Below are 26298 nucleotides of genomic sequence, written 5' to 3' on the forward strand. Positions count from 1 at the left end.
GTAAGTTTATGGCCACACTAGAGTGTGACTCCAATCCGGCCCCTCCACTGCACCTATGCACGCTTCATTCTACCCTTAGCTGAGTCCCAATTCCTGAAATCACAGTGTAGACTGAGCTATGTATATTTCTGCTCCCCTACAGTTTCTCCCCACATGCAGCCTACAGTATGTGCACACTTCTCTCCTCCTGTTCCCAGCAGGCTTCCTGAAGGGGAGTGGCTGGAGCATTAAATAGAGAGGCCTAAGCTTTCTACTGTTTCTCTGGAGGCCTGGCAACTGATACAATTTCCCTGAGTCTTCCGAGTGAAATCTGGAGTTCCCAATTATGCTCACGAGGTGAGGGGGATCAGCTAGTAGGGCAGGCCTTGATTTCGCTGGGGTGGGGATAGGGCTGGGAGGCCTGCTCAGCCCACTTTTTTTTTTTTTTTAAACTACTACTGCTGCTTAACCAGCTATATTTCTTTGAGAATAGCATTAAGTTAAAATTCCCTCATATCTTTGAAACCTAACCTAAATATCCTGGATAACTTATCTGGCTAATTTTAGCCAGATGTTATCCATTTTAGGATTATTTGAAAAAGGGACTCATTTATAAAAGGACTGCTGAACTTCCTGTATGATAGTTAAAAATGATGCTTTTCATTTAAAATATTCTTTATTTTCTTTTTTAATCTTCTCTATCTTACCTTAAAAATCTTCCTCTCACTCACTGATAATTGATGATCAACATTTAAGCATTTTTCCCATAAATACATAAAAGAGATATATAACTTAGTACGTCTGCCCAAGTGAGAATCTCTCCTCTTTATTGTTTTACTATTACACAGTCACCAAGGGCTTATCAGTATAATTTTCAGCTATGCATGCTGTATCAAGCTTATTTAGTTACATACCATCTCAAAGAATCTTTTGCACCCAACAGGAACTCAAATGCTTTGTAGGCTAATCCACCCAAGTGAAGAGGTCTGATTATGCAATTATGTTTTACTCTTACACACCACCTTTATGATACAATTTAAGCAATAGCTTTTTCTCTATTTACTTTTTTTAAAGAAATGTTAAAAAAGTATGCTTCTCTCTCCCACTGTACCTGAACATACAGGTGTTTTATTCTGTACCGAGGACCCACTAATCGGCTTCCCATCCGAAGTGACACACCAGCAGTATCCAGTATAGGTATGACACTGCACCTGTCCAAAGGAAAAAATGAAGACATGAGTACCATAGAGGGAAGAAAATAAAATAAATACATGTTGAAAAGCCCAGATGTTACATATGGTGTTCTGCACAGACGTAGGTTGTTAAACACTGAAAGCACGTATCTTTAAGACATTAGTATTTAAATCAAAATACCGGCACTATAAACCTGAGATATAGGTTAGTAAGTTAGACTTCAAATCAGAGAAGTACATTAGTTTTCAGCTTTGCTACATTACACAGTCTAGCTCTAGTCAATAAGCATTTCCACCAATACAGAATAATTGTTAGTCAGCCTCTCCTATTTCATCACATTCATCCATGCTTCACACAAGAGGTGAAAAACCCATGAGAAACATAACTCTGACAAATTTGTAGGAGGCTCCATTCCTAGTAGTGTGATTTATTAGGTATCTCCATAAGTTACTGGTGACCTTCTGAACTACACGTGATGAAGTAAAACCATAAATGAGTTATAACTTTTACTATACAGGTAGTGCAAATATTTAACGAAACCACAGTACCTGAACATAGTCTGCTTTTAAGTGCCAAAATAGCGGACTATAAATCAATCAAATGCATAAATTAATAAATAATCCAAAGAATATCTTTAATGCAAACTCAATTTCAATTTTTGAGGACCCTATTCGCATGAGGCTGAATTCAAATCTTTCATAAGCTATCTAGCCATAGTTTTTGTGCAAAACAAAAAGGTCAATTCACTGGTCTTTTTCCATAGAATAATTCCTAATATGTTGTTGCAGATAATAATTAAGTGTGATCCTATTGTTTTCACCCATTTGGTAGTTATGATACAAATCCTATAAACAATGGTGTCCCAAAATCGAGTTTTATATTCTTAGTCCAGCAATTACTATATCCACGTCTGGTTTCCTCCCAGGCTGGGAGGTAAAAAAATATATATTTTCTATTGGACTGAAATTGATGTAGCAGTATGCAGTGCATGATACCTTCCTGGGGAAAATCTGCACACAAAATTTTAAAATTCTGTGCACAAATTTAAAATTATGCATACTTTATTTTGGTCAAAAAACACAATATACATCACAATCTCTGAATAATCTGATAAAAAATGTAATATAGAAAAATTGCAGAGTGTTAAATATTTAGAGCAGAATTCCCCTAGAAATGCAATGTAAGAATGCCCCTTCCACCTTCTCTTCCTACTCCCCTGGCCCTTTCACTCTGCCCTCTCAAGCTCTAACTTCTCAGCTCTCCACTATCTCTCTCCTCCCCCTCCAGGCCCAACCCCTTCTATTCCTCGAGTTTTGACCTCTCTCTCATACAGATTCTCATGCAGGCTCACTCCGTCCCTCCCTTTCTCACATACATACCCCTTCACACAGGCTCCCTTACTCTCTTGCACACACACACACATACCCTCTCACACATGCTCCCGCTCTCATGTACATCCTCTCCCTCACACAGGCTCCCTTCTCTCTCTCACACACACAATACCTCACATAGGCTCCCTCTCTCTCACACACATGCACCCCACCCCAGGCTCTCTCTTTCTTTCAGGCCTCTTCACTCCATCTTTAGCCATGAAAAGCCCCATTGGGGATCTAGAATCTTCGGTCCCCTCCATCTAATGCAGCCCTACCACTCCTCACACAGGCTCCCTCTCTCCGACATACACCACCTTCCCTTTCTTAGGCCTCTTTATTGTGTCTTCGGCTGCAGACGACCAAGCTGGGCATCTCTAATCTTCAGCCCCCTCTCTCTTATGTACACCATCCCTCACACAGGCACTCTCTCTCCCTTGCATTTACACACCCACCCACACAGGCTCCCTTTTTCACACACACACACACCCCTTCCCACAGACTCTCTCTCTCACACACAAACACACACCTTTACTCCCTCATATATATACACTCACACACCCCCATCCCTCTCTCACCCAAACAGGCCCTGATCTCTTACTCACATACATACTCTCTCACACAGGCTCCCTCTCACTCCCATAAACTCACACACCCTCACTCTCTCTTTCACTTAGGCTCATGAGTTCCCATTCTGGGTCTCTCTGTCTTCAGCCACGAGTAGGATGGGCTCTACTCATGGTCCTAGGCCTCACTTGATCTTTGACCACAAGTGGAATGGGCTCCACTTGCAATGCGCAGGGCCTATTAATCTTCGGCCATGAATGGGATGGGTCAGCCCAAAAGACCTCTCGAACTTCGACCACAAGTGGGATGAGCTTTGTTCATGGCCCCATGAACTACCTTAATCTTCGGCTGCGAGCAGGATGGGCTCTGTTCACAGCCCCAGAATCTCTCTTGATCTTTAGCCATGAACGGGATAGGCTCCGCTTGTGGCTAGCACCTCCCTTGATCTTTGGGCTCTGCTCACAGCCTACCAGGTCTTTCCAAATTCTGCGCCAAATATAAGAATTTTGCACAGGAGGGGGAATTCTGCGTTGCACAGAATTCCCCCACGACTAATGACAATTTATCTATTTCATACTATAGTATTATAATCTGTGCCCCCTGGTTTTCTGCAGCAGATTTTCAAGCTTCTGAGGCAAGTGTTAGCAAATTCTGTAACAGATTTGTTTTTTAATTCTGTGGCATATATGTGGCACGTTTGCACAATTTGTTTGTAAATTTACATATTAGATAATGCTGACTTGTATTTTACATATTAAATAAAGCTGAGTGGAGAAGTTGCCTAGCGGTCAGAGCAGTGGGCCTTAGGATTCAGTTCCTACTCAGGGACTGCTAAAGGCAAATTACCTCTCCCTCTAGAACAAATAAATGCAGAAGCAACCTTTTAGTGACCCCCTCACTCTCATACATGGTTTTCACACACCCTCACAGATTACACCCCTTCCAAGCCCCTCATTCACACCATACCCCTCTGATCCCCTCACTCACAGGCACACACACACCCTCTCTCTCAAAATCCCCTCATTCACATTCACACCCCATCTGACCCCTTCACTCATCCTCCCATGCCCCCCTCCAATTGCGTTACACACATAATATTCCACATCTCCTAGGATCCCCTCACTCACAGCACTGCCTGCGATCCTTTGGTCACACTCCACCCTGATTCCCTCAATCACACACAACCTAAATAAAATACTTCCTTAGCCAATCCTCGCTCTCCACCCCCTCCAGTCCTGACCATTGACACCCTCTCCCTTTCCCCATTTGATGTCGGACTGATCCAGATGGAGAGATCTACAAACATTTTCAGCATTGCTTCAGGCTGCCTCCTCTTCCCCTGCAGCCAGGGGCCCAAATGTCGCACTTAAGCTTTGCACCACATGGTTAACGTGCAACACTCAAGCCACAGGTGGACTGAAGCACTGGCACAGCTAGTTTTGAATTTCAGTACACGGTTTAGCCTCAGCAGCCACATATGAGAGACATGTGTGGACTAACACTGATGCTGCTGCTCAATTCAGCTCCTGGTCTCCTGGGCCATTATGCAGCAAGTACTTAAGGGGTAGATTTTAAAAATTTGCGCGATCGCGTACTTTTGTTCGCGCACCAGGCGCAAACAAAAGTACGCTGGATTTTATAAGATATGCGCGTAGCCGCGCGTATCTTATAAAATCCGGGGTCGGCGCGCGCAAGGGGGTGCACATTTGTGCAACCTGCGCGCGCCGAGCCCAGCGTGCGCTGCCTGTTCCCTCCGAGGCCGCTCCGATTTCGGAGCGGCCTCGGAGGGAACTTTCCTTCGCCCTCCCCCCACCTTCCCCTCCCTTCCCCTACCTAACCCGCCCCCCCGGCCCTATCTAAACCCCCCCCCCTTACCTTTGTTGCATGATTTACGCCTGCTAAAAGCAGACGTAAATCTGCTCGCGCCATCACCCGACCCGAGGGCTGGTCCGGAGGCCTCGACCACGCCCCCGGGCCGCCACCACGCCCCCTGGGCCCGCCCCCGCAACACCGTGTCACGCCCCAAAACGCCGCGTCATATAGGACACGCCCCCGACACGCCCCCAACATGCCCCTTTTACAAAGCCCCGGGACTTACGCGCGTCCCGGGGCTCTGCGCGCACCAGCGGCCTATGCAAAATAGGCGCGCCGGCGCACGAGGGCCCTGCGCACGTAAATCCGGCCGGATTTACGCGCGCAGGGCATTTAAAATCCGCCCCTAATTGTGTGGGGAGGGGGCCTGATTCTGCGGCCCTTCCCACAGCAACTGAAACTCAGGAGACTGGGGACCCCAACTAATAAATGTGTTACTGATCAATTTACTAAGCAATTTTTTACTGAGTCCATGTTACCTGCCATATGCCATCAAATATTCAGAACATTGCTTTAGCTATGGCTAGTGTACTACTATTACTTATTTCTATAGTGCTATGAAATGTACACAGTGCGGTACAAATACACATAAGAGATCACACCTGCTCTGTAGAGATTATAATCTATTCAAGACAGACAAACAGGACAAATAAGAAACAGTGAATTTCATTTATTATGGAAAATGGTTAAAATCTAAAAGCAGCCTCAAAAAGTTGGGTTTTTTAGGCTGGATTTGAATAAGGCCAAAGACAGCATGACGGGAAGAGATGTAAGAGATCAAATTGCATTTTCTTCAAATACTTTCTATTTAGTCCAATGCTTAATAGACACTAAAGATAACTTTCTAAAAAAATCTATAGGTACACCAGAAGGTAATAACTAAGCTAAATAAAGTTAGAACATCAAAATCAAATGTGAAATTTACATAAGAACCTAAGACATGCCATACTGGGTCAGACCAAGGGTCCATCAAGCCTGGCATCCTGTTTCCAACAGTGGCCAATCCAAGTCACAAGTACTTGGCAAGTACCCAAACATTAAATAGATCCCAAACTACTGTTCCTTATTGATTAATAACATTTTATGAAATTCTCCTCTAGGAACTTATCAAAACCTTTTTTAAATCCAGTTACACTAACTGCTGTAACCACATCCTCAGGCAATGAATTCCACAGCTTAATTATGCGATGCGTGAAAAAGAATTTTCTCAGATTTGTTTTAAATGAACTACTTGCTAACTTCATAGAGTGCCCCTAGTCCTTTTATTGTCTGAGAGAGTAAATAACTGATTTACATTAACCTGTTCAAGTCCTTTCATGATTTTGTAGACCTCTATCATATCCCCCCTCAGCCGTCTCTTCTCCAAACTGAACAGCCCTAACTTCTTTAGCCTTTCCTCATAGGGCAGCCGTTCCATGTCACTTATCATTTTGGTCACCCTTCTCTGCACTTTCTCCAGTGCAACTATAGCTTTTCTGAGATGCGGCGACCAAATTTCACATTCAAAGTGCGGTCTCACCATGGAACAATACAGAGGCATTATGACTCCACCGTTTTATTCACCATTCTCTTCCTAGTAATTCCTAACATTCTGTTTGCTTTTTTGACTGCTGCAGCACACTGAGCTGGCGATTTCAATGTATTATCCACTATGACGCCTAGATCTCTTTCCTAGGTGGTGACTCCTAATATGGAGCCTAACATTGTGTAACCAAAGCATGGGTTATTTTTCCCTATATGCATCGCCTTGCACTTGTCCACATTAAATTTCATCTGCCATTTGAGGAACAAATGTTTGAATGTGTGAAATCTCATCACTACATTTTAGAACACGCTCTCACTTGCTGAATTAACATAAGTGCTGAAACCAAAGCAGGACAGACAATGACACCACCAGAAATTTAGCTGAAAGTTACTTGACAAAGTCCCATGACCCTAACCCTAATTCTTCTTTCTCACTTGAGCACATTTTCATTAATTTTCCCTGATCACCAATATTTTGCTTTTGGCAGCCTTGGATAATCTTAACTTAATTTGCCTGTAGTGCATGCATAGATACATTACATGTAAATGGTTATATTTTAACCATGCAACATACTTGGTAATAGCTTAAGGCAAAACAATCAAAGCATCATGGTGCCATAATTCCTTGCAGTATTGTTAAAGACTTTGTGATTTAGGTAAGTCTCATCAGGCTGGAAAACTGTGTCTTTCTGTAATCTAGACAAACTTCATAAAGTCAATAGCCCTCTGGAACCCTCTTAAACTTGATTGGGTTTAAAACAATTGGCATGGAAATGTAAGCTTTCGACATCTTTTCTCTTTGTGGTAGCCCTGATCTACATTAAGCAGGCCCTTCAGATTTATTCTGGTAATATCATCCAGAATCATTTTCACCAGACTCGGGACATTCAGCTCACTCCTTTAATTTCCAAGTAACCTAATCGGCGGCAATCTATCTTCCATGAGCATATGGAACAACAGTGACCTGGACCTATTTGTGTTCTTCACATAAAAGTCCTTCTTCCCAACTTAGAATTCATATTCCAGTTAACCTACATTAAAGCCCCAAGTAATAAAGAATCTGTGAATATTTTGAGATGTCTGAGTGAGACTAATTTTTTTTTACATATAAAATGAGATCTTAAAGCAACTACAACCTCAGCAGTATGTGTTTATCTTGGATCTGGCCCATTTACTAGGCAATCATTTTTGCCTCATGCCAGAATCATGTCTCAAGGCCAAAAACAACAATAATCTTGTACATATAAATGCACACCTATCCATACCCACCTACAATACTTTGTATTTTTTTTTCTTCCATGACTTTCTATACAAGTATATGGAAAATATAAGAGAGAAAGTGTAGTGTGTGTAGCTTTGCTGCACTATATGTTGCAACATCAAATCTGATTAGGGCTGACAGAGTGTTGGCATGTCAGAGTAATGCAGTGATCAATCCTTGAGATAGAGGCAAGGTGTTTTATAATTACAGTGACCCCCTGCTGATACATGAGATGCAGGATTCAGCCACGAAGGAAGATGCCTTGCTAGTCCTTGGTCAATCATAGGGAGCAGGATAACTTGGAGCAATTATCCTGCAGAGAGGAGAAAGACCAAAAATATATAGAGAACAGAATTGTATATATAGTATCACCAATCATACATTGCCAGCAATCTGTAACTGTTGTGACAACCCACACCTATTATGATGATGTTGACCTGTGGGTTGTTGTGGCCCATACTCATGGATTTGTGACAGTTTAAGAGGCCAGCACTACAACTGATTTTCACTACCAAAGAAAACATATCTGTTAATTCTGTATCATTAACACAAAATGTAGGCACATCATAACCCTCTCATAGCAAACTTTTTTTTTCATAGTTTCACATCATCAGGGAATTCACTAAAAAATGAATTTTCAAAAGTTGCACGCATAAAAAATAGCACGTAAACAAGTGTGTAAAATATAGAGGCAGATTTTATAAAACTACGCGCTTGGGTACTTTTGTTCACGCACCAAGCGCAAACAAAAGTACGCCGGATTTCAATAGATATCTGTTAAAATCCGGGATCGGCACGCACAAGGCTGCCCAAAATCGGCAGCCTGCACTCGCCAAGCCGCGCAGCCTGCCTCTGTTCCCTCCGAGGCCGCTCCGAAATCGGAGCGGCCTCGGAGGGAACTTTCCTTCCACCCCCCCACCCCCCGCACCTTCCCCTCCCTAACCCACCCACCCCCCCCCCCCCCCCGGCCCTATCTAAATCCCCCCTACCTTTGTTGCACAAGTTACGCCTGCCCAAGGCAGGCGTAACTTGCGTGCGCCGGGCCGGCCGCCGGAGCACCATGGTCCGGTCCGGGGGCTGGTCCGGAAGCCGTGGCCACGCTCCCGGAATGCCCCCGATGATGCGCCGGCTGCGACACGCCCCTCCCGACATGCCCCCCCAGGAAAGCCCCGGGACTTATGCGCATCCCGGGGCTTTGCGCGCCGGCAGCCTACACAAGATAGGCTCGGCGCGCGCAGGGGGGGTTTGGGGTAGGTTTTCGGGGGGTTACGCTCGTAACCTACATGCGTAACCCTTTGAAAATCTACCCCATATCGCGTAAATAGCATGTAAAATAGCATATACATGAGTATATGCTATTTTAGAAATCTCAACATACTCGCATAAATCAGGGTCCGCAAGTAAATCTACACGTATAAAAAAAAGGGGCAAGCCAGGAGCGTTCCAGGAAGGGGCCAACATTTACATAAGTAAGTTGCTATTTTATAAGCAATTTATGCATGTAAATCTGGCAACTTACTCATGTATATTTACTCCTGCTCTGAATCTAGTATAAGTGATCGTGAACATCTTAAAAGTGAAAAAATGTCGAGGTAGAGGTCTGGGTGAAATGGGAGAACTTCAGGCTGTAGAGCCAGGATGGTGTTGATGACTTGCAGATTGACTGGGTGAACTGGTAAACTAATTGGTAAAACTGGTAATTTGATTGCTGCGCACAAATTAGAATATTCCCTGACTTACGTGTGTAAAAGCCAACTTACGGAGGGTAAATGTGTCTAAGTTACACATATAAAATCTACTCTGTCTCTTTAAAATATGAAGTAAAAATATGCAGGTATATCATTTGTGCATATTTGCCTGGCTAAATTCCAACTTATCCAGCTAAGTAGCAGCTTGTTTCCATTTATCCAGACAAATTTGGAGTTACCAGGGTAAGTAGCAGAACTTATCTAGATAAGCTACGATTTATTCGGCAAGGTAGCAGAAAAGGTGCAACTTAGCCGGATATGTCTGAAAAGCATCTGGTTAAGTAAGAAAGCTGGCTAAATCTGAACAAAACACTAATTATCCGGCTATCTGTCTTAGACCTAGATTCATCATTTTGCTATAAATTTTGTGAGAATAGCGCCCATGCTAAAAAAAAAAGGGACATGGTTAGGAGAGAGAGAGAGAGACAGAGACTCTTTATAAGGCTCTCATATAAGTAAACTATTTATACCACTGTAAGAGGGGCAACTAGTAACTCGGGGTGAGGTTTTGATGGTAGCCTAGGTTTTTGGGGCAGTTTTATATGCACAGTCAGAGCTACGAACAGCACAGTACACATCAGTGAAGATTTTATATGATTTGGAGTGATGAAAGGAACACAAAGGTGAGATTTGTATATTGTACTCTCGACCTAGCTTGAAAGCAGCTAAGTAGAGAGTGCATCAAGTTAGGTCAAGAGCACATTGTACAAATCTCATCTTTGTGAACCTGTCATCACGCCAAATCACATAAAATCTTCACTGATGTCTACTGTGCTGTTTGCACCTCTGACTGTGCATGTAAAACTGCCCCCCAAAAACTAGGCCTCCACCAAAATCTCACTCTGAGTTCAGAATGGCTTCTCTTACAATGGTATAAAAAGTAGACTAATAGGTGTGCTTCTCACTCTCTCTCGCTCAACGGGATTTGTGATATTTACTGCAAATCCTGTTACAAGGCATAAACACCAGGAAAAAAGGTATAGTTATTTCTGGCATTTAATCATGCGATAGCGTGTGTTACGCTATCGCATGCAACGTTAAGCATCCCTCATTTTCATAAACTTCTCCCTTTTGACTAAATTTTTAAAATTTGCATATGTGTTATTTAATAGGGATGTGAATCGTGTCCTCGATCGTCTTAACGATCGATTTCGGCTGGGAGGGGGAGGGAATCGTATTGTTGCCGTTTGGGGGGGTAAAATATCGTGAAAAATCGTTAAAAATCGTGAAAAATCGAAAAATCGAAAAATCGAAAAACCGGCACATTAAAACCCCCTAAAACCCACCCCCGACCCTTTAAATTAAATCCCCCACCCTCCCGAACCCCCCCCAAATAACTTAAATAACCTGCGGGTCCAGCGGCGGTCCGGACCGGCAGCGGTCCGGAACGGGCTCCTGCTCTGAATCTTGTCGTCTTCAGCCGGCGCCATTTTCCAAAATGGCGCCGAAAAATGGCGGCGGCCATAGACGAAAAAGATTGGACGGCAGGAGGTCCTTCCGGACCCCCGCTGGACTTTTGGCAAGTCTCGTGGGGGTCAGGAGGCCCCCCACAAGCTGGCCAAAAGTTCCTGGAGGTCCAGCGGGGGTCAGGGAGCGATTTCCCGCCGCGAATCGTTTTCGTACGGAAAATGGCGCCGGCAGGAGATCGACTGCAGGAGGTCGTTCAGCGAGGCGCCGGAACCCTCGCTGAACGACCTCCTGCAGTCGATCTCCTGCCGGCGCCATTTTCCGTACGGAAAATGGCGCCGGCCATACGCGTATGGCCGGCGCCATTTTCCGTACGAAAACGATTTGCGGCGGGAAATCGCTCCCTGACCCCCGCTGGACCTCCAGGAACTTTTGGCCAGCTTGTGGGGGGCCTCCTGACCCCCACGAGACTTGCCAAAAGTCCAGCGGGGGTCCGGAAGGACCTCCTGCCGTCCAATCTTTTTCGTCTATGGCCGCCGCCATTTTTCGGCGCCATTTTGGAAAATGGCGCCGGCTGAAGACGACAAGATTCAGAGCAGGAGCCCGTTCCGGACCGCTGCCGTTCCGGACCGCCGCTGGACCCGCAGGTTATTTAAGTTATTTGGGGGGGGTTCGGGAGGGTGGGGGATTTAATTTAAAGGGTCGGGGGTGGGTTTTAGGGGGTTTTAGTGTGCCGGCTCACGATTCTAACGATTTATAACGATAAATCGTTAGAATCTGTATTGTATTGTGTTCCATAACGGTTTAAGACGATATTAAAATTATCGGACGATAATTTTAATTGTCCTAAAACGATTCACATCCCTATTATTTAATGCATGCATTATGGCATTATCGCGGGCATTAGGGCCCTAACACCCGTGATAAGGCCATTATGCAATTTGATGAATGACCCTATTAGCTAGATAAATCAGAACTTATCTGGATAGGTGCCACTACTTATCTGGATAACTGTGAACTTGTGTGGCGCAAGTGTTTAACTTGTATGCACATGTTTGAGTGCATAGTGCATTTCATAACCTGTGTATATCATATACATGCAGGTTATAATATACAGTATTATGTGTGCCCATGCAGCTTTTAAAGTTATCCTCTAAATTCTGAGACACCAGCTCTCCTGTGTCATAAACATGAAAAACAGAATACCAGATGCATGGACTAAAGACCATAGATAGGCAGTGTTGCCACTCTCATCTCATCTAGTGCTGATGTAACTCTGAAATAGGCAAAAAAAAAAAGCTCAGAATGCCACGTCCATTAAAATAACCTGGGCCACCAAGTGCCATCATAAGGACAATTTTCAAAGCCATTTATGCATGTAGATAGCAGGTTACATGGTTAAATTAAGCATCTGAAAATTGCCTTACCTCAATGTGGCTAAAATCAGGTATGCTAACTCAAAGATATATGCCAGCTAGGTTGCTTCGTTCTCAGGAGACAAAATTGCTATGTTTACCTTCAGCCCAGTCTTACAGGCTGAGGCAGATATGAACAAGAGCTTTTACTCAAGTGGCTCCTTCACCCTGTAATGCCTCACCTGGTGAACTTCGTGGCAAGATATTTAGATCTTCTTGAATATATTCAGAAAATGTAGTTAAGGAGTTTGGTTTAAATGTTTTATTGTGAATGTTTGCTGTTATCCGCAGTGAAGGCATTTTAGAAACTGTGGAATATTAGTGAAGGTAAATAAATAGATAGATAAATGTGCTGTGCCCAGGACTATGTTTAGGTCAGTAAGGAAAATAATGTGTGAAAACTGCAATTTCAAATCATCCCATATTTATTTTCCATTAAAAAAAAATTACAAAAATAGCACACTTTTGCTTTGAAAATTGGAGCAAAGTCTGCAGGGTAAAACATTATCCTACAATGCACAGTTTGAAAATTACCCCCTATAACACCATTTATAGCTACCAGCTTTACGACTTGATGTTCCTATCAGAACATATTTTAGCTGTCAGAAATGTTTTGTAGGGATACTGCTTCAGTGGGGCTCCAACCAGGCAGGGTTGGTGTATGGCCACAGGATGGCACTGGCAAATCCAGAATCCTGCAACTCATGAACCTGATAGCAAACCTGAGAAACCATGCAAAGGAGGGACTGGATTGGCCCTGGCAACAGCTATCAGGGCACAATGGGAAACTGCAAGTGCTCCCAGCACTAGAAAGCTGCCTAGCCAAAGATGCTATGGATCTTCAGCACCAGTACTAAGTTACATTGTTTTTGCTAGTCAACTATTTCTTTTATGATTATTATTATCTATTTATTGGGTTTTTACAATTAACATAAGAGACCTCCTGACTGGAAATAATAGGTGCTTTCACGCATGAACATTTAAGTATCAAGAAAAAATAATTAGAAAACCACAAAATGTATAATATGCATGTTTACACATTAATTCCCCAGTGTGTGTGTGGGTGGAGTGGAGCAACTGAGAAAATGAATGATGTTGAAATAAATATCAAAAATCCTAAGGTGACACCCAAATCGTGGATCAAAATTCAGCACGACAATGCATCCATTTGAAAAATACCCACAACAAAACATTACAAATGTGGCAACCCACTTGGGATGGCCCTTTTTATGCTGGGTTGAAGCATACAAAACTGTCTGGGTGGGGGAGATCTTACCATCATCATGTCCTGACTGGATAATAAATGTTAGTTATTATGTAGTACCTTGAAATGACCACTGGATGGCAATTTAGGGGAATGAGTCATGATGTAAATTGTTTAATGTGCTTTTTGTAGAAAAGAGTGTATGTTCCAATGACAGTGTGGGACTCTCTTTTTGGTGGATTCTAGAAAGCAGGCAGTATATAAAGGGGGAACGTTTTGGCAAGGTTTTTTTCACTTTCCTCCCCTACCATCTCCAGTACAGGCTGGGGATCAGGGACCTCCAGATATGTAATTCAGCCTGCGGGGTGGAAGGCCCGGGGATGCTCCAAGTGGTGTATAGCATTGCCAAATGGCTCCAGATTTTCAGAACAGGTTGAGCCAGTCCTGGTTTTACACTCCTGCACACAGGTACTTATAGTCTTGCTTTTCTTAGACAATGCAATAGGGAAATCAGAATAAGTCCCAGCATGCAATGTGGTAAAACCAGGCCTGGATCAATCTATCCTGAAGATCTGGAGCCAGTTAGCAACCCTAGTGGAGTGAGACCCTGCAGGAGCTCTTCCCTTCAAGGGGAGAGGCCCGAGAATTGGAGAGGAGTCTGTTCACCTCCAGGTTTGGACTGGATGTCAAGAAGTACTTTAGTGACAAAGAGTGCAGTTCTTCCCTCCCAAGGGAACTACCATACATCAAAAGGAGAAGTGCAAGAGTAGGGTGATTTAACACAATGGGGAACTGCCCTGTAATATTCTTAATGTGAAGGGTCCAGGGAGCCTAACACATATGTAATGAAAGGTTTTCTCTTCCCATAGTGGTGAAGTGGAGAGGCTAGTGGCCATTGTGTAGAATGGTACTGTCTTGTTCCCAAGGAATTACCCAAAAGGTGCAGAGCAGGATTCTCCAAGAAACTGAGGTAAAGAGAGGGGTGAGGTATACTGAGGTACTGCCCTAAGAAGTCCTTCCTAGTGCTGTGTCCAGGGAAACCAGCATGGGAGGATGGTCATATAAAGACGTCCAGGACTATTGTGGAGTGTGAGGAGTGCTTTGGAAAAAGTGATGGTGTGTTGCACAGTCATGGAATTTTGTGCTTGTGTGTTTGTGTTCCCATTGGATGAGATTTTGGAACCAAGCAACCCTCCCATATAGCTAAAGGAGAGAAAATGCAGTGTTAATGATCCATTAATGATCAGCAGGAATTGTAATATGCATTGTATGGAAGCCCATGATTTTCTGACTTGTTCAGTATGTCTTGAAACACCTTCTCATCCATATAAATAGTTTTGATGCTGGCTGGGTGTTTCAAAAAATAAAGTTGCAATTTGAGTTTGAAAGTTGATCCCTGTGTGTCAGTGTCTATCTTTGAGCCAGCCTGTTTCATGGATGCAGTCAGAGATCATGGGGTGGGGGGTGGTGAGGGGACTTCCTCCCTGTCCATATCGCTAATAGTTAAATGAGTGGCGTGTGGAGCATGCTGTCCCCATCAGGTCACCTTCACCATCGGCATGGCCAAATTTGAATAACCCACACAAAAGATGGGAGGGAGGACCCTTAAATAATAGGGAATTCTCCCCCATCATTTTTGTACCCCACCAGGGGTTTACACATGGTGTCCACCAGCTGCATGGGCTGCACAGTCTTCAAAAAACTTCAACTAGGCAGGATTTAAAAAAAAAAAAAAAACAAACCCAAACAAAAAAAACCATTAATTGAAACTTAATAATACGCCTTACACGAGATTTGAGGAAAAACTCTGCCCCTAATTGGGGATCTGAACTATTTCTAAAGTTCCAGCATGTCAATGTTTCCAAAATGTCTGACCCTGGCCTGTTGCTTGCTTGGAGTTTGTCTGTTTTAAAATTTGACACTGCTGAGCTAACTTAGGTGGAAAGCTGACATATTTCCAGGGTTCACTGCATGAATGTGGCCTTCACTAATCCTCATTGCGGGGCTCTTTTCATTGATCTATCCTCTGGGAACTTTTGAATTCTTGTCATGATTGGCAATGGAGAGGAAGGGGTTAGCAAACTGCCTTCCTCATCCCCAGGGGTGTCACCATGGAGTGGTGGGAACACAGGACTCGTGCCACAAATCTATTGGCCAGTGCTAAGAACCTCAGGTATCCAAAACCCACTGTTTTGTTTGCTGCTCCAGCCCCTCCCCTCCAGGCAGCCTGCAGGGAACAGGAGAAGAAGTACTAGAGAAGGAAGCAGAGCAATTGTCTTCTTCTCTGCAATGTCTGCTCCAGCCTCACCTCTTCCCCCTCACGCTAAGCTTGATCCTAGTCACTTTTACATCAGCTGATTCATTTGGACATGCCCCCACCCCAAAGCAGTGTCTTCAGTTCCAGAAGCCTCTCATAATTCATTGACATTACCTGCACTCCATTGCTGATGGCTTCTTCCCAGATGCCTCTTGTTATTCACTTCCAGGATGAGTGATAGAAGTCTAAAGAATGCAGACTCAAGGACTCTATTACAAACCTTTCCACAAAACCATATGGCTCTGATCTTGACAGATTTCCCTGAATCCTTCTTAACTACCACTAAACTGAGCACAGTTGTTTCCATGTCAACTTTCTTTAAAAAGGCCTACCTGCCACCCCTGCCTGTGAATGTGATGTGCCTTCACAAACTGCAAAGTACATTGCTACTAAACGCCCTATTTTCTATTGTCCTAGCAATTTCTCTGAGCTCAGTTACCTCTCCTATATTTGGCTTTGCTCATTCCTTGTGAAATATGACTTTGGTGCTTCTGAAATATGAATATGTGATGGAGGTTCTAATCAGGTCCTTGTCACCAGATATTTAGCACTGGAGAAATTCTAAGGGATGCCACTTAACCTCTACTTTTGGGATTCCAGAGATGTGTCTTTGGGATAAGATTTATAGAAGAGATTGGAACATTTCTTTAAGACAGTATTTTGAGGAGGGAGTCTCTCTTTTTGGGTTAGTATAAAGTGGTGCTCAGAGTGTGAATATGTATTTTGGGGAGCAGGGGCTAGAAGTTGAGATGAAGTCAGGTGGAAAAGTTTTTCCCTCCTTCCTTTCAACCAACTATCCAATGTCCATGAAGGATCTCCTGCACAATGCCACTGTCTCACCTAGAAGGAATCAGAGACTACCCAATTACTTGTGACCAACTTCCTTACCAGGGAAGAAGCTGTAGGAGGATAGAGAGTACTGAGTGAATACTACCTCTTTTGAAGAGAAAGGACTAACTCTTAGTCCCTATGCTAGAGGGGAAAAAAAGAGGTTATGCTATTCTGAGAAAAGGATCAGTAGAGGAAATGTGTTTTGTTGTTGTTGATGTTGCTGCTAAATCAGTGCTGTAAAGAACCTGTGCACTCTGAGTAATTAGTGAATTTTTAAAGATTTTTTCTTTGACTGCTGGCAAACCCCAGATCAGAAAATAAAGATTTTCTTGTTTGAAGATATTTTATTTATTTGATTTGATTAATATTCTACTTTTTCGGGTACTTCAAAGCACATTACATTCAAGCATTGCACATATTTGAATAAGATCCTTCATAATCCCAAGAAGAGGTTTCATAAGAGGTATCTATCAGTCAATGGAAGAAGTTGGGGTGCAGTCAGGAAGGTTCACAAAGCGGAAAGAGGAGTCCAGCATGACAAATACAGCCATAGCCTCTGTTCAGCATGAGAAATACAGCCATAGCCTCCGTGCCAAGTCCACTACACCATCTCCATGACCATTTTTAAAATTTTTAACCCACAAACTACATGAGGCACAAAAATCAGCATCAGACACTCTTATCATTTTATGTGCCCCAAATGGGTGGGTTACGTAAGATTGGCACCTGACATGGAGCATCAAAGGCAATTTATTTATTTATTTATTTATTTAAATTCTTTTAATATACCGATGCTCAAGACCAGGTCTTATCGTACTGGTTTACAATGAACTAGGGGGGGGGAAAAAAACAGTTAACAATGAAAGCAAGAAATTACATTATAACAGGGAATGTGGAACTTGGCTGTTAGAGAAAAGAGGATAGGTTAAACAATTTCTAACTGGAGAACAGAGCAAATAATCAGAAACATAAGTGCTTACATGGTAAGCATTATATACAAATTTACATCGTGTATAATATTAGGCAAGTTATATTAAAGTGCAGTTAGCCGAAAACAGTTCCTTTGAGTTGCTGAAAGAGGACGCAACCGTGGGGTATGTGACTGTGGGGGTGACCCTACGGTTTCTTCAGGGGTATGCTTGGGCGAACAGCCAAGTTTTTAATTTTTTTCTGAAAGTGATATGGCAATGTTCCTGGCGGAGATCTGGGGTGTATTGTATATTTGGGGTGTATAGATCTGGGGTGTATTGTATATCTGGGGTGTATTGTAATTTGGGGTGTATTGTAGCATCAGCAGCATTTTTGGTAATGTTATTTGAGTGGTATTTTTTGCACACTGAAGATTGGATTTCTATAGAAGTTTATGGAAGCAAGATGGCCACTGTGAGGGAGTATATAAGAAACTCCCTCAGAACACCTTAAGGGACCGGTCACAGCTATCTGGCCTGGTCCTCCTTAAGACCCAACCCAGCAGGGGATTCTGGGCCCAGGGAGGATCTCTTCATGATGGCATAAGAATGCAGGGCTCAGAATGATAGAGGATGCCCCAGGGAGAAGGCAGGAAGCCAGCTTATGCCAGAACTATATGCAACCCTGTGTCCATCTGGGGTCACCTTCTCATCATTGGGGAGCATTGGGGTCACTATCCTGAGGTGAGGGATCAAGTCTCAAGGGCTGAGAGCAGGATAACCTGCAGTGCCAGAACTAGGCTGAGAACATTCCACATACAAAAAAAACCCAATGTCCAGTCATAAGTTGTGCTCCAAAATAAAAATAGCTTCCTATAGATCAGAGTAGAATATACTCACAAACTCCAGTAGATGCAAAAAAAACCAAATAGAAATCACAATTCTGAAAATAACAGAAATAGCAGACTGGGCAAGGGGCAAGATGGCAGCATGAACCGGTTGTTGGTTTGCTATGCCAGTTTCTTCAGGAAGATTTTCAAGAAAATGCCTGCCAAGAAAAAGGGGAAGGTCCGAGTCTACCCCTCAGACTCCAACAACACAGCGCCTTATTACATCTTTCATACCTGGGAAGGCTACAGTGCAAGGGGGGAGAAGCCCCCGCTGCGAGAATTGAAGAGGGAGCATCGGCTTCGCTGGGGGAGATTACCCTCAGCCCTCCGGATCCTTGTTCTCCTTTGATCGTTGCTTCCCCTGACTTCCTGCTGATTGCCGAGTCGCAGAGCAACACCGATGGGAGGGGGCCAGAGAGGAGGAGAGTCCGCAACACTGACATTGCCTCGGGAAGCCCTGGGAACATCGGGAGCTGCAGGGCTGACTTCAGTGCCTCCTATGTCGACTCCAACTAGGGAGAAGGAGCTGGAGGCTTTTGACAGAGCCATGGATGAACCGGGGAAGGCAATGCTGGCTGGAGTATCACCGGTGGGGAAAACGGGTGAATCATTGCAGCTTCCCCATTTTCAAATGCCCCCAAAGCCAGCGATAGTCACATTGGAGGCTGTGCATCTCCAGCACACAGCACAGCGATACTTTACTACTCAGCCGCCAGTGGGATGAGGTCCACCGGCGGCCGCATTGGCTCCCACTTGCCGGTGTGTCACGTGCACCGGGCTTGCGTGACACACCGGCACACTGCAGGCGACACACTAAAGTGTCGCGACACACACTTTGGAAAGCTCTGATCTAGATGAACACAACATTCTCTCACAATCGCAATTTGGCTTTCGAAGGCACCACAGCACTGAGACTTTACTAGCATCTCTGTCCGATTACATCCTCAAAAGCCTTGACAAAGGCATCTCACATATGCTGATCCTTCTGGATATCTCCGCTGCTTTTGACACTGTCAATCACAAAATACTCTATCAACGACTTTCAGATATTGGCATTTCAGGACCTGCCCTGCAATGGTTCCAATCCTATCTACAAGACAGGCATTACAGTATACAAATAGGCAACTGCACCTCCAAACCCATTCCCCTACCACAAGGAGTCCCTCAAGGCTCCTCCCTTTCCTCCACCCTGTTTAACATTTACCTCCTCCTGCTATGCAACTTTCTATCCAATCTAGGCCTCCCACACTTTATTTAAGCAGATGACATGCAAATTCTTATTCCTGTAGAAGACACCCTTCAAAAAGCTTCCGAGACCTGGAATTCCACTCTAAAGGTGATTAACACACTATTGACAAGCAACTTCCTAGCACTAAATAGGACCACATACATCTTCTAGACCCATCAGAAACGCCTACAAAGGAACATTATTTGCCCCCCCCCCAGCAACAACGATATTAAGGAAAAGAGCACTCTCAACTGCAGGACCTCACCAATGGAACGCTCTTCCCCCAGACCTACGCCTCGAACCCAGCCTACCAGAGTTAAAAAAAAAGCTAAAAACCTGGCTCTTCAGGCAAGCTTTCCCGGATACAGAATGTAACTAGGCCCTCTTGATTGTAAATTAGGCCCTCCTGATGTAACTCCCTCTTGATCTGCTCCCTTAACTTCAAGCCCCCACCCCTTCTCGCCTCCCATCCTTTCATCGCCTCCCCTCTGCTCCCCCCTGAGAACGCGTCCCACCAGTCTTACACCCCATTTCCTTATCCTCTTCCTCATCCCTCCTCGGCCCTCCCCCCCTCCCTTTCCTACCTATTCCCTCCTCCTCATCCTCGGCCCCCCTCCCACCTTGTACATCTTTTCTTGTTAATACCACACCGCAGCCACTGTCAATTTGACTTTATTTATTGTTATTAATTGGTTATTGTTTTCTCAAGCAGTATTTATCAGTTTGCTGTCTAACCTGTTAACTGTATAAGTTTACGGATACCTACTGTTTATTGTTCATTGTTCCTTGTATTAAGCCCCGGTCGGTTTCTTAAGACCAGGGCAGTTTGCCGTTCTATGTAAACCGGACTGATTTGTATCCAATACAAGAATTTCGGTATATAAAAATTATAAATAAATAAATAAATGAATAAATACTGCTAAAACAGAGATACTACATATCACTGCTCCTAACATCCCCCCTCCCCTACACCTAGGCCATAACTCCAATCCCCCCTTGGCCTCCAACGAACATGTACGCAGTCTCGGCGTCACCATTGATAACCACCTTCCTTTCAATAAATACATCAACAATACACTCAAAGCTTGTTACTTCAAACTGCACACCCTAAAAAAAATCAAACCGTTACTACACCTCAGTGACTTTCGCACAATCCTACAAGCATTCATTCTATCCAAAATCGACTACTGTAATGCTCTTCTTCTTACCCAAAAGCACGCTTCAACCACTCCAATTACTCCAAAATGCGGCTGCACAAATCCTTACTAACACACACAAAAATGAATACATCACCCCGGTCTTAAAACTCCTGCATTGGTTACCTGTCGCAGAGAGAATAACATACAAAGCCCTCACCCTCATCCACAAATCACTCCACAACCGAAACATGAACTGGTTCCCTGAGCACCTTACTTTTCACACCCCTAACAGACCCATAAGACAACACCACAAAGCAACACTCCCCATCCCATCCCCTTAGCAGTATAAACTCTGTTCCACTAAAGCCCGGGCATTATCCTTGGCGGGACCCGTCCTCTGGAACAAGCTCCCCCCCTTCCTGCGTCAGGAACCCTGCCACAAAAAATTTAAGCAGAACCTGAAAACTTCCCTATTCACACAAGCTTACTTATAACTACCTTCCTTCTCATTTAATATTATGTTACCCTGACTTATATATTAGAAGACTAAGTTATTTTAACTAATATTGCCTTTTCTTAGTTAAATATTTGTATTTATTCATTTCTTGTTCCCACATTTATTTGATTTTGTTCATTTCTAATTTACAACTCGCCCTAGTTGACTAGCCCCTTATGTTACTCTCTCCCCACCTTGCTTAGATGGATTGTTCAGTGTTCTCTGTAAAGCTTGTTAGCTGCATTTCTGTTAATTGTGAACCGATGAGATGTTCCCAACGTTCATCAGTATATAAAAGCCTTTAAATAAATAAATAAATAAGAGAGGGGGACATTGCAGCGAGAGAAGGGAGTAGGGAGAAGCAGTGAGAGCAAGAGAGAATGGAGATGGGAGAGGGATGGGGAGGGGAAGAGGGGGGATGAAGGAGAGATGTATAGTGCTGAAGAGGGGAAGAGAGCAAGAAGGAGTGGAGATAGTGAGAGAGGTGAGATGCTGAAGTAGAAGAAGGATGGGGATATAGGTGTGATGCTGAAAGGAATGAGGAGGGGTTGAAGGGTAGGCAAGAGAGAAAGAGGAGAGGTCTGGGGGCCAGGAAGAGAGACTTGCCTCCTCCAAGAAAAACAGCAAGGGCTCTGTGGCCCTAATATAATATGGTCCTGCCGAGCCTTTACTGTTTTTCTTGTGGTGGCTAGAGCTGGGCGTATGGGTAGGGGAGGTGGTAGCAGGAGGGAAAAGAGAGAGCAAGAGGAGGGGGATGGGAGCAAGGAGAAGGACAGGGGCTGAAAGGAGAGGAGGAGATGGAGAAAGAAATCCAAAAGGAGAGGAGGGGTAATGAGTCAAGCCGAAGGGAGCAAAGGGTGGAAAGAGACTGGAGCTGAGGAGAGAGGCTGAAGGGAGAAGAGATGGATGGAGGAGAGGTGGAATGCTGGTGGGGGGAGTAGGTAGGCTGGTTCACCCATTCATCCTGATATTTTCTTTCCGTTCCTCTCTCCCTTCCCCAACAAATCCCAGTTCCTTCTTTCCTCTTTCCCATTACCTTCTCAGTTTGCTCCCTCCTTCCCCAATCCCTCCTTTTCCCTGGTTCACTCTCTCCCACTCAAATCTTTCACTTTCCACAGTTCACTCCTCCCCCCTAAACCCCTTGTTTTCCCCCATTCACTCTCCCCCCCCCCCCCACCCCAAACCCCTCACTCACCCTGGTTCATTTCCCCCCACCCTCCAGCAATCCTCAGTTCACTCCCTCCTTGCCCAATCTGGATCCCCTCTCAGTCACTGGTTCATATCTTTTTGAAACAGAAGGAAGAACTTCTCCACCATAATCTCCCTCTTCCCTCACCGGGGGCAAGCCTTTGAACCATGCATCATTCAGGTCCTGGCAGGGAGGAGAGTGTGTAGGAATACAAACCCTAAGTTTCACTACTGTCCATGCAACAAAATGGTTTCTGACTTCATAAAATGGACCCTGGACTGTATTTCAGAGACATATGAAGATGTTGAATTTCTGTCAGACTGCAGTAAGTGACTGCTTATCTGCTTTGAAGTAGGCATTGTTTACCTAGACCTCTTTGAACGAAAGAAGTCTGGTTTCAGCAAACACAGAAGGGAGCTAAGACAATGCCAGCCCTGGGTGTACGTGAGAGGAGACAGACCTGAAGACTTTGAGAAAGCTCAGAAGTACCTGGCAATATATCTTACAATCCTGACAGGAGTCCTTATCAGATTCAAATCAACTGTCTGGTTAGCTCTCTGCCATGCGGCAGAAGGATGGCCCTCCTTGGGGTGTCAAGCAGTCTAAAGTGAAAAAGGTGAACCAATCAGAACGACTCATGTTCCTATTTTTCATACGCATGAAGCCAATGAATATGCAAATCCTAGCTCTTAAAAACAGCTTGAAAAAGGGACTAGAGGCTTGGCTAAGAAGATTCCATCCACACCATGGAGAAGATGTCTGAGTCATCACTCTATGCCCTGCCCTACAACTGAGCTGACAGTTGAAATCCAGTGTCCTGGAGCACTGTATGAAAGAACATTTCAAGCCCTGCTGTTTTAGCCAGAGTTGAATTTCCTGGTTCTTCTCAAGGAACCAGAGTCCTCTGCCCTTCATCCAGGTGTGGAGACCCACAGCCTGCTTCAAAGTGACAGAAACAGTGTTCGGTATCTCCAGCATATCCCACAGCTCAGAGACCAAGAATCTTCAAAGTGGTGAGACTGGGGTTTGATTCCTGGGTTTTGTCTGGGATCTAGTAAGTTAGGACTGTTTATAAATTATATGCAAGTACCAACTAAGGTGATAGGTTATGCTTCTACTAATTTATTCATACCTGGCAAGCTAATCACCATAAGAGCTTCCTGTGCTAAGAGTTATTTATTTATTTGTTGATTTTATATACTGACATTCGTGGGAACATCATGCCGGTTTACATTGTAACTGATTAACAAAAGAGCGAAAATACAATAAACAGGATGGGGGGAGGGGGAGCAGCAATGAAGGAGGAGAACAGCAGTTGGAAGGATAGGGAAAGAGAGAAATTGATAGGAACATTCGAAGCATATAAATTAACAAATGTCAATATATATACAAATTGGCTGGAGGTACCAGCCCATTGATGGCAGGGATTGGGAGAGGTAGGGGGGGAGGGAGGGACAAAGGGAGGAGGAAAGCTAAAGGGAAGGAGAGGAACTTATAATACTTTATTTAAAGTCTTTGCTAGGGGTGAAGAGCGGAGAGAAAGAGGAGAGGCTGAGAGGAGGAGGGGAGAGTGAGTGGGCTAAGGGATTGGTGTATTTATAAGTTTCTAAGATCACTAAGTTGTTAATGTTTTCTCTGGTAACCTAATGTCTTACAACAAAAAATCTCTATTCTAAGTCAAATGGGTGTGAATTCCTGGGTTTATCAGATCACATATGTGGCCCCCACCCCCTTTCCTCTGGATTAGGAATTACCCCTATGCTTGAGGTGGGGAGTACCATATGAGAAATTATATTCACTTAAATGATTTATTTTTGGGTTCATAGCCTTTTCTTTGACTGATGGATATCCCAGAACAAAAAATAAAAGTTTTCTTATTTGGTAATACCTTTGAGCTAGCTTCTTCTTAATCCCAAGGAATGGATAAATGAGAGGCACCCAATCAGCCAATGGAACAAGTTGGTATGCAGTCAAAAGGATCACAAAGGAGAAAGGAGAATTTGATCTGGCTTTCCCTGTCCAGCATGAGAAATACAGCCCTTGCCTCTATACCAGGTCTACCACATCATCTGCTTGAGCATATTTATATTTTGAATCCACAGAGACTAGTGTGAGGCTCCAAAACCAGCATCAGACACTATCATTTTATGTGCCCCGGAAGGGGGTTACAAGTATATATGTATATATCATATTTACATACAGTGGTCTATCTTTATAATAATATCAGAATCAACCAACTCATTATAAATGTGGTTTGTTATAAGAGAATCTGAGCTTTATTGAAAAAGAATATTTGTTATGTGTCTATGGAAAAACATTTTCCTGTGCATGCTATAACAAGTTTATTTAAACATATTAGCTGTGTATACTGAAGGGAGAAGACTGATTTGCTATAACCAAGATTTGTTTAAAGAACTTAGTTAAAAATAGAAAATAGGTTGAATGAAAATGAAACTTCATGAAATGTTCACTATATCAGTAAGCTTCTCCTTATTAATAACAGTGATTAAAACTGATATGGCATGGTTCTTAGTATTTCCGAAGCAGTCACTTCTGAGATAGATGAAAAACTATTTTATTTGGCTGAAATAATCATTATATAATATCTGAAGAGCTTTTAAGATTAGATTGCTAAAATGTTTCCATGGAGACTATCCCAGACCCCCTATAATTTGCTTACTAGTTACATGCACTGTGGATCAAAAGTCCCAGATTTGCTCACCAGAAATCTAGTAATCTTATGAAGTAAGGAAGGAGAGAGAGGGCAAAGGGAAAATATGTGGTTAGGTGACTGCCAATATGTGCCCAAGCACATATTGGTGTTACCTCTGATTTAGGGAGTGTGTTACCAGCATTTAGGTCATTGCTGATTTTCTCTCAGGTTGCTGACCTATAACCTTTTTGAACTTGCTTCCTTATCCCCATTGCAGCTGCAATGGACAGTGAAAGCCACCACATGCCCTGACCCCTTTTTTTAAAAAGAAAACTACCACTGGTCCAGGAAGAGGAGAGAAGACAGAGGTATATGCAACCTGGATGGTGGTGGAAAAGAGACTGTGGATTGTGGTTGCGGGTGGGGAAGACTAAAGACATGCATTTCTACAAAAACCACCCACAAAATATATAAAAAATATATATTGTCCATCATCTGCTTGAGGGCAGCAATTTCCTAGGTGCACTACAGACTGCAGAATTATGGAAAAAAAATAACCTTTCTTTATAAGGAAATTTTCTCATTGAAGTCTATGGTAAACTGTTTTGCAAAGATACAGATTGTCTCCAAAGCTTTCAGAGAACTACAAATTGTACTTTTCATATAGTTTTGCTTACAACTGCAGCTCGAACCATGTGATGATCAATGTTATGTAGATATTCTTCCAGAACAACCTACTCTTTGAAAGAGCTATACAAAGGTGCTCTCTCATTTTGAAAACAAATATGTGCAAGTTTCTCTCTATAAAAAAAACTACCTTTAGTAGCAACTGTGGGAATTTTTCATTGTAAGTCAAACATGGACTGTCCATGGTTGGCTGCAGTTCTGTTGTGAAATTCAACCATGAAAATGAATTAATATAGAAAATATTAGTTGTACAGCCGCCAACAAAATATCTAGGAAATCTCTCTTCATGCATGTTAATTATCTTCAAAACAGCGAAAAAGAGCCCTAAGGGTTGTTTGAGTTGTGATAGGAATTTTCTATACAATATTTCACTTGTTAGAAGAACAATGTGTTAGACTATGGTAAAATGGGGACAATGA

General features: G+C 43.5%; 1 protein-coding gene across 6 annotated transcripts in view; it reads right to left on the bottom strand.

The window, feature by feature from the left end:
* Positions 1 to 26298, bottom strand: part of SMOC1 (SPARC related modular calcium binding 1) — a 522950-nt gene that overhangs the window by 243488 nt on the left and 253164 nt on the right. For all 6 annotated transcript variants that reach the window (XM_029598790.1, XM_029598788.1, XM_029598789.1 and 3 more), the window contains exon 4: positions 1091 to 1190. In XM_029598790.1, coding sequence (XP_029454650.1) covers positions 1091 to 1190 — 100 coding nt within the window. The remainder of the gene's footprint in view (positions 1 to 1090; positions 1191 to 26298) is intronic.

This window comes from Rhinatrema bivittatum, chromosome 4 (genome assembly GCF_901001135.1).
Source record: "Rhinatrema bivittatum chromosome 4, aRhiBiv1.1, whole genome shotgun sequence".
NCBI classification, from domain to species: Eukaryota; Metazoa; Chordata; class Amphibia; order Gymnophiona; family Rhinatrematidae; genus Rhinatrema; species Rhinatrema bivittatum.